Source organism: Acyrthosiphon pisum, chromosome A2 (genome assembly GCF_005508785.2).
Source record: "Acyrthosiphon pisum isolate AL4f chromosome A2, pea_aphid_22Mar2018_4r6ur, whole genome shotgun sequence".
In the NCBI taxonomy this organism is placed as follows: domain Eukaryota; kingdom Metazoa; phylum Arthropoda; class Insecta; order Hemiptera; family Aphididae; genus Acyrthosiphon; species Acyrthosiphon pisum.
Genome location: NC_042495.1, coordinates 81,506,705 through 81,520,064, shown reverse-complemented (window position 1 = coordinate 81,520,064; position 13,360 = coordinate 81,506,705). Strand labels below are relative to the sequence as shown.

The following is a 13,360-nucleotide window of genomic DNA, read 5'->3' as shown; positions in this document are numbered from 1 at the left end:
TGATCTATTATACTATAATGTAATAATATTGCACGGTTTCTTGTATTTCTCCTACAGCCTCAGTCGGAAATAAAATATATTATTCACATAAATACTCACATACAAACGATGCCAGTATTGGTTTTGAATAAATTATTATGACGCGAAAATATAATATTATTTATGATATTTTATGGTATAACGATAAAACATAGGTGTAGAGTATAATGTATAATGTACACTCACGTGGCACTTATAACCGATGCATACTTTTGTAAAATTCATCGTAATAATTGTTATTGTGCGTGTTTACATATTACAGCACCGCGATAATAATAACTATTCGAAATATTATTCGAAAAAATTGTATAATTTTTTTAACATTCAAGTCCTACCGTCTACAAAATAATTATGTGACGATAAGTGTGTGTACTATCACTAAAATCTGAAAGTGCAACTGACAAGTACTATAATCGTGTAAATTGTATCTTTACTATTATTGGACATGACATGATATAACATTTCGTTCTCGACCGCGAGGAAACAACAAAAACAATAATTATAAACCGAAATATCATTTAATGGAAATCCACCGGCCAACGCTTAAAGAGAAAATTTATTTTGAAAAAAGCCCCTCTCGCGTGCTCGTTTGTCGTTTTTCTCTCCTGCCGCGCGCGTCAAGCACGGTGCGCGGCTGCGGCGATTCAAGGGCGTCACAATGGAGCGGGGCGTTGTGCGCGCAGCTGTTGGCACACTCCTCGTGCATGCGATCCCACCTCGCGCCGCCCTGACGGCCGTCGTCGCTTTTGTGCGTGCGTGTGCGCACGGCTCCTTCGGAGCGCACGCCACACAAAACAATCGCTGGCCCGCGCATAAACTCGCTATCGATTCCGATAGTCGTTGGTCGTCGTGCCGATAATCGTTTACGATTGTTTTCGTGTGACTCCGCGACGGGTGTGCAGCAGCGCTTCGGCGGTCGCGATAGTGGTCGTCGGCTGGGGAGGGCGTATATAGAGCCGGTCGTAAAGACCGCTTCGTAGTTTTCAGTAGTTACGTGGTGGAAAGGGGAACGGTGGGGAAAAAATCGATAGTGTACGGGTACGCCGCCGGGCGCGTGTGCGTGCGGGTTGACGACGGGCGCTCACCGCGATTCCGGAGGACGGCCAGTTCGTGTTGAGCGCGCGGTTTGTCATGCCAGCAGTGGTTTTGCCGACTCGCCACTGTATAGCAGCAACGAACACGACGACGACGACGACGACCAAAAAATCGCCTTCTTCCGCCGCCGTTTCTATTGCTGCTGCCGGTAACAATATCACGACGACGACGCTCTACTGGTTGCCTGTAGTGGATAGCCCGGCGTGTTGTTTTTGCTGTTATTGCGGCGGTCGGCTGTTCGTCGTCGGCGGTGTCCCGACCACCGGACGTGTAAATAGCAGCGTTGGTATCAGCAGTGCGTTGAGTCGTTTCGACGCGTGTACGCCACCGCCGCCCCCGTCGCGTAATTTTGGTAGGCTTTGCCGGTGTGACGGTGCCGTAGTCGCCGCCACCACCGCCGCCGTCGTGCTACTTGTGCCGTATGTGCTTGGGCCGCCGTGCTTCCGACCGATCGTATTGCCGCCCACATTCGTCGCCGCCGTCAATCACCTCAGGCATCACCGCCGGATACATCACCAACACCACCACTACCTGTACAACACGGCCGTCGCCGGCAACAATATGGAAACTAGGTAAATACCTTCTAATCGAATAAAAACCGTTTTTATCTATCGCCACGCGTAGAGTTTCGGCCTGATAATAAATTAAGAACTCGGTTAATCGTCGTCGATAACGTAGTAGTTAAAAACAGCAACAACAACAACAACAATAATGCTGTAATACCCGTGTCGCACGTCCTCGCCGTCGACCAATCATAAAAAAAGTTATCTATAAATTATAATAATTATTATCAAAAGAATAAGTAGATATAGTAATAATAATAATGTGATAATAATGAAAATGATGAATAATGATAGTGATAATAATACAATATGCGCACACTGTCATATCGTGTTGTATTATATCATACATCGTTCTACTTATCATCGGAATATTATATCTCATGATAACCATTTACTTTGTGTTCTCGTTGTTCACCCTTTCGCGAAGACCCGACACCGTTTCCGCCGCCTTCGTCCCTACCTACAATCCACCTATCTACCTACCTACCTACCAACCAACCAACCAACCAACCAATCTACCTACCTGCCTACATGGTCGACGTTGTATATGCCTGCGTAAAACTTGATGCACGGCAACAGCGGACGCCATCGTTTATTGAACCGGTCTTGAAAAAACCGCTTCGGTTGCCCTTGAACCCATATCCCCAGCCGGCCACTATAGCATCTGATGTTGTATTATAATATACGTATGTATGCTCGGTCGCCGTTCTCTTTTTCTGTTTTAAGTTTTTTTTATCATTATTATTATTCCTTTCCGACTCGGCCGCGAAGACCGAGGGCTTTATTTCGGTCCAATTTAGAGGTGGGGAAAAGGCGTTTAGTGGAGGGGAAGGGAGGGGAGTTGGCGCAACGACGTTACACAACAACAGCTGCTGCTGCTGCTAACGTGCGTAGTGAGCAGTGTGTGTATGTGCGTGTTTTTTTATTTTACCAAAGCACAAAGAATATCATACTAAAATTGTAACCAGTGAAAGTTTTTTGCTTCCGCCCCGTCGTCGTGGCGTACACAACAACGGCGGCGGTCGCCTGAAATAATTACGTCGGGCTGGGGCCCGGTGGTCAGCACGAGCCGCAGGGACGTTGACCTCCTCCGCCACCGTCACCGCGTGTAATTATACGCGAAACGGCCATCCCCCTTTTGTTGTAACGGTTCGGTTGCGCAATGCCCGTTGGTGAGGAGGATGTAGTAGTAGAGTAGAAGTATGTCGCTGAGGGGTAGTGGCGGTGGCGGTGGAGTGTGTGAGTGTGTGTGTGCGTGTAAATAAAGGGGTGTGCGGGTAGTGGTAATGGTAGTAGTGTTAGTAGTGGTGCGGGTATATAGACAGCTCACAATGCGTATTAAAAAAATAAAATAAAAAAAGCTCCCCTCGTAGTTTTGTATTATGTATATGACGTGATAAATGCGTTCCGGGCGCTGTGTACAATGTAAAATGCACTTAAATGCGCACTGCTGTTGTGTGTGTATGTGTAGTGCTCGCCAGCGTTATGCGAACGTATGTTGTTATAGGTACCAGCGTATTATATGTGCTACACAACTACAATGTGTTTGCATTGCGCGCGTAGGTACTTTTGGCCGTGTTTGTTTTTCCTCTCGAAAAAAGCGCCAAAAATAGGCTATGCTCACGCCCATAGAACAAAGCGTGAAAAAAATGTGTATAATATCGCGTTCGTGTTTTTAACAATATTATTGACCCGTAACAAATTTTATTTTACGGGCTCGGCTGACCGGAATGTTTTACAAAACGACTGCGGTGCGTGTTTCAGCGTAGACGGCCAAAAAGTCACAGAGCAGTCGAATATCTTATAGTATTATATTATACTCTACGGGATAAGTTTTTTGTAAATAAAAGAACTCAGGTCAGATAAAATCCAATGGTTAGAACAAACAATAATGTGATGAGAACCATGTGCGGTATACACGAAGACTCCATGTAATGAACTGTTCTCGCGTCCCGATATGTTACTTTTTTTTTTTTTAAGAATCGGGACATCGACGTTTTATCGTTGACGACGAAATATTATTGTACGCGCGCTGGCCGTGTTCGTCGGTTCGGTTCGTCACGACGGGGAATGTGTGTTTTCGACGGTTTTTATCGACACACAGATCTGACGTCGTGAACGGCCGGTCGGTTGACGCATTATAACATGTTTGCAGTTTGCAGACGATGCATTGTGCTCGCGCGTACGGTAATAATAATATGATGTATATGCAGTCTCTGACTTCGGAGCGCACTCGAAAAAATGTCGTTAACGCCGCATCCCTCGTGTGGTAAGAATATAATATATATATATATGTATGGGGAGCAATGGGAAAAAGGGACATGACAGTGGTGGCGCGCACCCCTGCAAATTCCCGCGACGAGAGAACCCTCTCCGACTACGACGTCGGCGCGGCCCCGACCCTCAGCGCACGGAGAAAGAAACCGTCGTCTTGCCATGTCTCGGCGACGGGTTCTCAAAATGCGATATATGAGTGTGTGCTCTACGGTTTTGAGAATCGTTCGGTTTATATTATACCTATATATATATATTATATTATATTACACCGTAGTACACGAACGACGGATACGGTCGTTGCCGCAGCCAATGTATACGGTCTCGACACGCACGTAAAAAGCCGTGGTGGCGAGTGAGTAAATTCTGTAAACACATAAGAGAGAGAGAGAGAGTGAGTGAGAAAGAAAGAAAGAAAGAATGAGTGATTCGAGTTCCTGCGATATAAAGTATACCCCAGAAGGCGACGTTGCCGGTCTGTGCGCCGGCCATCTGTGTGCGGTCGTTCTTTGTTTATTACGTATCTCCGGACACGACGTCTACGCCAGTAAATCGCCGGTCTTCGGTTGTTTTTACTTCGAACCCGCGCTGCCGCTGCCGTCGTCGTTGTGTTCATCATCATGTGGGACTAAAAATTCTCATTGGATCGTAATATTATGGTATAATCCTTGAGCCCACTAACACCCAATAATGATGTTGTGGTCGTATAATTCACTCGTCAAGGACGCAATTCGGGTGGGAGAGGGATCGAAGACATCTTATAGAGGAAACGTTGACAATCCGATAACCCCTAAGTCATACTATTTTGTTATCTATTCTTTTATTTCAGTCGTGCACACGCTTATCACATATTATATTTATATAGATATAATACAAATGTGACGACTTTTCTCTCGTACCATCTGTCTCCTTGTATGGTACACAAATTATTTCATTTTGTCTGACTCTGTCAGTGAGTATATTTCGTCCACCTACAACCAATGCCTGCCTGCATCGCCACCAGCAGCAGCAACAGCCCCCTTTCACTACGAGTTTTTTTCTTCTCTCCCGTTCACTGTCCGTCCGTCTCTCTTTCTGTAACCTTTTGTGTGTCCGCTATACCCACACGCACACACACCTGGATCGTCGGCGGCGACGACGGCGGCTGCTGTGTAGAGCGAGCGGGTGGTGCGAGGAGGTGTGGGATGATGAGTGTGTGTGTTTGTGTGAGCGCAGGTATCGCCAGGTGGTTTTTATTATTATAGTTTTTTTTCCCCGACGGATTCGTCGAGAGACACCCACCGTACACGTACATAATAATATCCAACAACAATACAAAAGTTTTGTGAATAACACCTCCACCCTCGCTGCTGCACGTCGTCGCGTTGTCGCGCCGTCCGAATGTGTGGTGGTGGTGGTGGTGGTGGTGGTGAGTGAGGAGTACCTGTTGTGCGATAAAATAAAATGTATGTACACGTCTGCTGTCTCGACTCCCGACACGATACAGTGTATCTGAGATTTATTCATTGGAATTCGTCTTATTTTACTCTTATATTATTATATATTAATGTGAGATGTCGAACTCAGCGGCAACAGCGGCGCCGCGCGAATACCTTCGAATCCGCCTTGGCCTAATTTCCCACATAGCGTTGTGTAGTAATATTTCTGTGGTGTGTATATATAGGTAGTAGTAGTAGTAGTAGGTAGTGTTATTTATATTATTATATGTGTTAATATTATTTTTATTATTTTTCTCAATATTCTAGTGCCGCGCGCCATTAGAAATTGCTTGCGTGGTTTCGGGTGAAATGTGAAAAGTGAAATCATATTAAGAGTTTTCGGTCGAATTGTCACACGATAAAAAATAATAGCGGAAAACAATTAACATTGGTTATTTATTTTTATACTTCGTATTCTCGTATATAATATTATAGTTATATAATTTGAATTACGTCTTTTTTTTCTATCAAATTTTACTAGTTATCTGTTCCGTTCAAAAGAGATTCAATGTTTTTTCCATTATTGTCGCCCGTAACTGGAGTGATTTGGTGTCGAGAATTAAAAATTGATCGATAGATTGATAGATAAATATTTCGACAGACTGCGAGATGCAGTAGTGCAGTCTTAGCCTCTCGTCGATTGTTTATGTGCTAGTGTTACGGGTGCGACATTTACGAACAAGGCCGACTTCTGGCTGTATCCAATAATAATTATTATTCTCAAATGTGCATAATATGTGTTTTTGTAATGACATCGTCGGATCAATAAAGAAGTCATTATGCGGGTCAAGGCATTGGGTATTAAACAAAACTTATCATACAAATAATACCAAATTTAATTGCCTCTATGGCTCCATAAGAAACTAATGGCACCCCTCCTGATTTGATTTTATCAGATAATATTCAAACCAACATGCATAATATTATCATTTAAACTGTCCATAAGTTTTCGGTATTTATCTGACACAATATGTATAAAAATATGTCATATCGAATGAGAAACTTGCTAGTCTTTGCAGATGAGCATGGGTAATATTTGTACATATTTAAGCATTTATAATGGGTCTAATAGATATTTGAGTATAGCGTCATAACTCCAACTTGAAAATTTTGCGTATAAAACCAGAATTGATTCATATTATGATCAACCGTTGTTAGCTGGATACACACGCTTTCTATATAATAGCAATTTCGGTGAAAACTAAAAACATTTTTTTTTTTATTATTTACGGCTGTGCTCGTTTGCAATGTACACGAACACGGGGATATTATTTTTTCTTTCAAAGTATGCAAAATAGCAACGTACAGCTGTACGGAACAAGCAGCTGGTTACTCTCGTCCTGGGAATATTCACGAGTTTCTTCCCTTCTCCCCGACATCGTTATTTTATAAATGCCCTGTTAGAATTCCGGGCCCCCCTCTTATCGTTACCTACGATTAACGCGAACACATCACAGCATGCAGCAGAAGATCACCGTCCACTTGATATATGTTCTAAATATATGTTCTCCTTGGTCGTCCAAACGTATTTAAATGAATATAATATTGTATCATAATATTATATTCATTTCCGTCTTAATATAATTTTATATTTTGAAAAAAAACCAAAGAAGCCTAAAATGGAATTCGATTGCAGCCATTTGTGCAAACGACCGCGGCGGCGCTCTTTAATTGGCTACCCCTCTCCGTTATGTATTTTACGATCAGCTGTTCTCGTGGATTTATATCTGACGATTCACACCTTAAGAACATAATAATATATAGGGTGGTAGAGAATTGTCTTTGGCCCCCAGGTACATACGGTCCCGTTTATATAACGGGATCCCTCATGCGGGACAATTATTATGTGAGCAGTGATGGCCAAATGTACGGGACGGCCGGGCAACCGATGCCGCGAACCCGACGCTGCTTTGGAAACCCCTCAGCGGCGGGACCGGTTGGAAAGGAGGTGCGATGACACCATTAGGACGACATTATCATATCCCTCCGACGGTTACGGACCCCGTGCGAGAAAGGGTTCCCCGTGCGGGAATACCGGTTGCTATAGACGTAGAAATGGAGAGAGAACGACAACAATGAAAGAAGAGGATTCCTTCTATTTGGCTTTGGTTCCCACCGTCTGTGTCAAGGGCGGTTAGTCGTCTGCCGTCGCGTCTTCCTAAACTGCAGTCTTGCCGCTCTCAGTGTAGTTTTCGGTGCGTTCTCGGCTCGTTAACGTTTTTATTTAATATTTACTCTGTTATTTTTATAGTATTTTCTTATTCGCTTTGGTGCTCTGATTTTAGTGAACGTTAAGTTAGTTATTTTGTACTTACTTATAAAAATATTTATCATGAATCGCGATTACCATACTGTAAGAGCCCAAATGTCCACATTATTTCCCCCGTAAGTATATAATATTGTTACGTTTTTTAATATCGAATTGTATGGTAATATAGCTCTACAAGATTTCGATTAAAATATCACGTGTATCTAAAATTGGGAGCAAATGAAAACCGTCAAGTTCTTATTATTAGTGCAAATATACCACGTCGTACGTGTGTCTTAATTTCCTTGACATTTTTCTCAATGTTTGCTTAACATGCAATACATGGTCTTAAAAAGTACCTATTTGTTTTTTTCTACATTTTCCACTTGAACGACGAGTTTCTCCTATCGACGGAGAAGTGTGTGTACAACTATATCATTATTATTTGAGACCTCAAACGGAAACTCTAACAACACAGCGTCGCGTAACATGGAAAATGTGTACCTATGTGTGTGTCCTAGTTAGGAAATGCGCGTGACAACCGGTGGCGCCCGGGTACAACTAAGTCAAGGGTACTATTATATGTATTCTTTACACTGTTGTGCACCGCGTATAAAGTATCGGGCCAGAAGTGGCGGTCAGATAGCACGGCGGCAGGCGGTGTCTATGATATGGTACAACTGAGGTTTTTTTCTTATACATTAGTCATTATTATTATTATTTTTACGCAATCGATTGCGACATGCCCGGGAAAGCCGCCGCGCGACGGACGGGAAAACGCAGCCGCTTGTAACGACTCAGCCGCAGTGGTGGCGGTGGCAGCGGCAACGGAAACTAAGTAATATAGGTACCAGCGCGAAAAGGAAGTGACCTTGGTCGTGGGCGGCCTTGTCCGGCGGTGGTTATATAGCTGCAGTCTGTGTGTATTAATATACCTATGCTCGTTAGCTTATGAAACTACTTCTGTGCCCCACCTCGGCTCACCTCTGCCGCCCACCCTTTGCCATCTCTGCGTGTGATATCACGTTCATCGGTCTGTGTGTATGTGTTTGTTGTGTATTTCCTTTCCGTTCGCCTTTCATATGACGCCCACAACCCCGTTTACAAAATCGTGTCGATCACGTTTCCTGAAACGAGACGAGTTAATAATATTGAATCGTGCTCGGTGAAAAAATTAATTATAAAAACCCCTCGAGTTTGAGTGATTTTTGTGATTTCTAGAATAATAACGGGGGGTCCACTTCCAGTGTAATATTATGTGTTTAGGTGTACGCATCACTTTGCTCGAGGTTTTGCGTAATGTTTTTTTTTTTACAATACTCGAAATGTTCTTCTATAGTAGGGCCTTATCTCGCAACACGATGACTATACGAATAAACGACGGCTGTAAATCAAGATATATTTGTGTTTATTTTGTTCGCGTCGCGACAATGAGACGTTTTGAAATAGCGTACGTTTCCAATTTATGGCGTCGGTGTACGCCTAACATACAAATATTATGTGTATTTTCGTGGAATGGCGTATAGTACGGTGTCGCTCATAAAATGGAGGACGATCGCGTCGACCACTGCCGAGCCCTGCTCTTATCAACAGGGTTACACAAAAACGCCGCGACGTGTGTGATAAAATGAGAAGATAGAAAGGGTTATATAAAAAAACGTATCTACGCTTGCGCTTATTTATTTTTTTGACGACTTGAGAACGAAGTCGTCTGTATGTCGTAATCGTGTAGAGGAGATTATGTATTTTTATATCAGTACTGCACTTACTGGCGATTCGGACGAAGTTGTATATTATTATACATGTATTATTACAGCGTGTGTATTATAATAATAATATTAATAATATATTTTATAATAATAATATATAAACGCCGTGCGCCGGCTTCGGTGCGCACCTCTCTATATAATATAGTCGCGCACCAAGGCCAGACTCGGTTCCGAAGGCTGCTGCTGGTTCTCGGGTGACGTCACACCTGGTTTCTTTGTTGTCTCGTTTTCCGCTATATGCCGTATGCGTGTATGCGTGCCCGCCTATATACATTATAATAAAGATATAATATCGTTGTGTCGTCGTCGGGCCCCGAAAAAATGGTTTAACCATCGAAGAATTTCACCCAGAATATTGTCGTATTTCATCTTATATTGTAAGCGTTCTCGCGCCCCACGTTGACCCCGGCCGTTGCCCATTGTGGTGCCGGGTACAAAATATAAAAAAATGTTATACTATTATAAATTATGTGCACCTATATAATATAAAACAGTCTGAACCTCTCGTAAGAGGAGAATAAAGAGAGGTTGACCGCACTGAGGATTTCATGTAGGACCAACGTTTCGTACGGTTGTGTATATCATACTATCTATGCGCGCTCGAAAATCGCGCAGTGTGGGTACTAATAAATTAGGTATTATATTATTATACCTACTACTATAGTTTCATTTCATATTGTAAGTTGTCACGTACAAAATCGAAGCAAAAACCAAAACGATATCCGGATTTGGGAAAAAAATGTATGTCCCACAACATCATTAATTATATACCCAACTCTGAGAAAACGCATTGATATAACGCCACCGACTGCGTGTAGTAATATAGGTTCACATCAACGAACCGTTTGAACTCCGAACTCGGTAAAATGACAACCGTTCGTAATTTGACCGACACAGCTGCAATATTATTATACATAGCGTACGTATGATCATATCATATATATAATAGTGTGATGACTGATGAGTGACGTACCTACGTGTTCTTCTCGTTCCGTACACACCTCCGGTATACGCATTCTCCGTATCGACACGATTTCGTTATGGCTTAAGTTGTGCGGATACCACCGCCGGTTGGCCTTCGTTCTCTCAAATGTGTTTTCCGAATAATATTTCGGGTGTAAGGTGAAAAAAAATAAATTTATATTATAAATTAGGAGAACACAGCTGTGGTTAGAGATTTCGGCTTATAAACAGATTTATACTCGCAATTAACGTATTACGTTGCGTTAAACCGATAACCTTGGCACTGCCAGTATATCTATTATATAGAAGTTATCGTACCGATCTCGTCTTTAAATATAAATGACTCCGGTAATCTCTTCCTTGATGACATAACGACGGTTAAGTACGTAGTTTAGGACGCGTGGCTTGTACACGAAAAAACAAAAGTAATATTGGATTTTGAGTTCGCGAAATAATGACCAGCGGTTTTTATTGTTGCAACTGGCGGTGGCGGCGCCAGCCTTGTGCGCTTGACAACCAGGAAGGCCTTCGGCAATAATACGTACCTATATATACGTGTAAATATAATGTATCTATATATTTATATGCGTTTGTGTATATTATACATTTGTATGTATGTATGTATGTGTAATACTCGGTATAAAAATGCGTTAAAGTCGATATGTGTAATATGTATTTGTGTATAAAAAACTAACAAAGACAGTTAAAAAATAAATCTCGGAACAGGGGCGTTGTTGTTGCCGTACAGTTGTGTGCATACACCTGTCCCTCGACCCTCGAATTAGGTCAGCCATCTGCCGATCCCGTTTCTTCAATTGGAGACAATTATAACTTTTTTTTTTATTCAACAAATATGTATCTTAAAGCCACACATAATATTATGTACACGCACATATCAATGCGTGTGTGTCAACAGGTGTTTTATGTTGAGATTTCGGAGACTAATGTTTTTTGTTTTTTTTTTTTTTGTTTCAGGTCAGTATATTTGGGTTTAGACGAAGAATCGTACGCTAGCATTAAAGATTCTGTTAAAGAGTTTTGGAATCTAATAGGGTGAGTGTTATTGTAACGATATTTAACTCCACCAGCCGGACAGTGCAGGCGGCGACTTTGTTAAAACGGACGGCGCATGTCCGTGATGCCGTCGCACATAAGACGCGTTCTCCGTTGGTGGTCCGCGAAGGCCTGTCCCGGTTTCGTACGATGGCAGCTGCTGCTGGATCGTAAAAATTCGCAGTACTTGGCAGTTTTATGTCTCACAGCCGTCACGCTCCGCGTACATACCCGTTTACAAACGTGTTTTCGGATCTTCTTTCTTATTTTTACTGGGCGTCATTAGAGTTTTTCGAATTACTGGGCCGTTTTTGGTACGCATAATGTCATATAGTATACAGGATTTCGGATGGAGAAGCGAGATCGCGTGGACCAGATAAGTTTCAATGTATATTGATAAAGCTGAAGCGGAGCTTTTCCGTTGGGGTGGCACCATCCCCATAGCAACACCCGTGGCCCCGCTGTAGTGCGTTCGTACGCTCCTCGTCCAGCTCCCCACGCCCCGTCTACCCGTCCCTAACCCTATATTATATTCGTTCTACTTTAGGGCGTGGCGCTCGCGATCGTAAAGTTACCCGGTGCAATGCCGTAGTATAGCGCGTTGTATGTTGTATATACGATTGGGGATTTATAAACCGACTGCGTTTTCCATAGTGCTGCAGCGTTCACTCGTGGATGCGCGCGACGGTGACAAAGGAATGGTGTATCAGAGAGAGAGAGAGAGAGAGAGAGAGAGAGAGTTTGTTGTACAACACAACATCTATAATACGTCTTTTTCTATGGGTCGTAAGATTTCGGTTGTATGCGCATTATAGTCACTGAGCGACCACTCTCTCCGGGGACTTTTAGTTAGAGTTATTTACATTTTACTATCAGAATGTGTTGTGTGTACACACTGCAGCAGAATAGATAACGCGTATACTGATATATTATACTGATATATTATACTGTTCTACTACGCCAATAGAGTGAACGAGTCGTATAACTCGGGTTATCACCATAATACTATAATCCCAATTATTGTAACGTTTTCTTTGTGTTCTTATTTTTCCGTCGACAGATTATTCAAAACGAAAAATAAACATTAATATGCCGCCCTCTCCACGCGCGTACCTACAATATTATATTATGCACAACGTTACAAAAAATAATAACGTTATTATCGTAATGTACATCGACGGAGTACGTATAAGTAGTAATAATAAGTGGTATGCATGTACGTTGTATAAAACCATGCGCGCGTGTACGCAGAATTGTTCATCGGCGCATGTCGATATGCGACGACTACGACAAACGCATACATAGTAAACACACACCTGTTATATGTTATATGTTCTATGTTCATAATATTATTTTTAATAGTTTTTTCTTTTTCCTTTAATGCGATGAGACACCTATCGAAAACGGTCATGCATTATTATAATTTATAATATTTATAATGTAGTAGGTATATAACTTGCATACAACAATAGTATAATATATTGGTATTATGTTATTTTTAATGATAATTCACTCGTTATGACCACCAATTGGTTCTCAAAGATACGAATGCTCTCAAGTTGTCGACGTTTACCATATATGGGTCTGTTGGTGTAAACTATAGGTATGCAAAGTGAAGGGGTTTTTTTTTATTAGTAGTATAATTTTTGTTTTTATTATTTATCCGCTGCGCGCTTTATTAAAAAAAATCCTTGACGTTGTGCTGTTACAAAAATAAAAATTGTTTCGATGATACACACACACACAACCGCCTACTCTTTGTTGACTTTCTCCGATTCGTCCTCTTCATTGTATGTGTGTGTGTGTGTGTGTGTGTGTATTCGGAGCTCCGCGATGTGTCGTCACAATCATATTACACACGCACAAAAGCGGCGGCGA

The 13,360-nt window shown here is 42.2% G+C and overlaps 1 protein-coding gene across 6 annotated transcripts in view; it reads left to right on the top strand.

The window, feature by feature from the left end:
• LOC100160060 (protein gustavus) overlaps positions 1-13,360 on the top strand; it is a 126,426-nt gene that overhangs the window by 102,703 nt on the left and 10,363 nt on the right. The window contains exons 1-2 of one of the 6 annotated variants that reach the window (XM_029490340.1): positions 858-1,706; positions 11,405-11,482. The exons of 3 other annotated variants lie outside the window; for them this stretch is intronic. In XM_029490340.1, the coding sequence (XP_029346200.1) occupies positions 1,171-1,706; positions 11,405-11,482 (614 nt within the window). In that variant the 5' untranslated portion in view covers positions 858-1,170. Of the gene's footprint in view, positions 1-857; positions 1,707-7,061; positions 7,835-11,404; positions 11,483-13,360 lie in introns of those variants that run through there. 2 more of the 6 variants (XM_016806643.2, XM_008187562.3) reach the window with 2 other exon arrangements.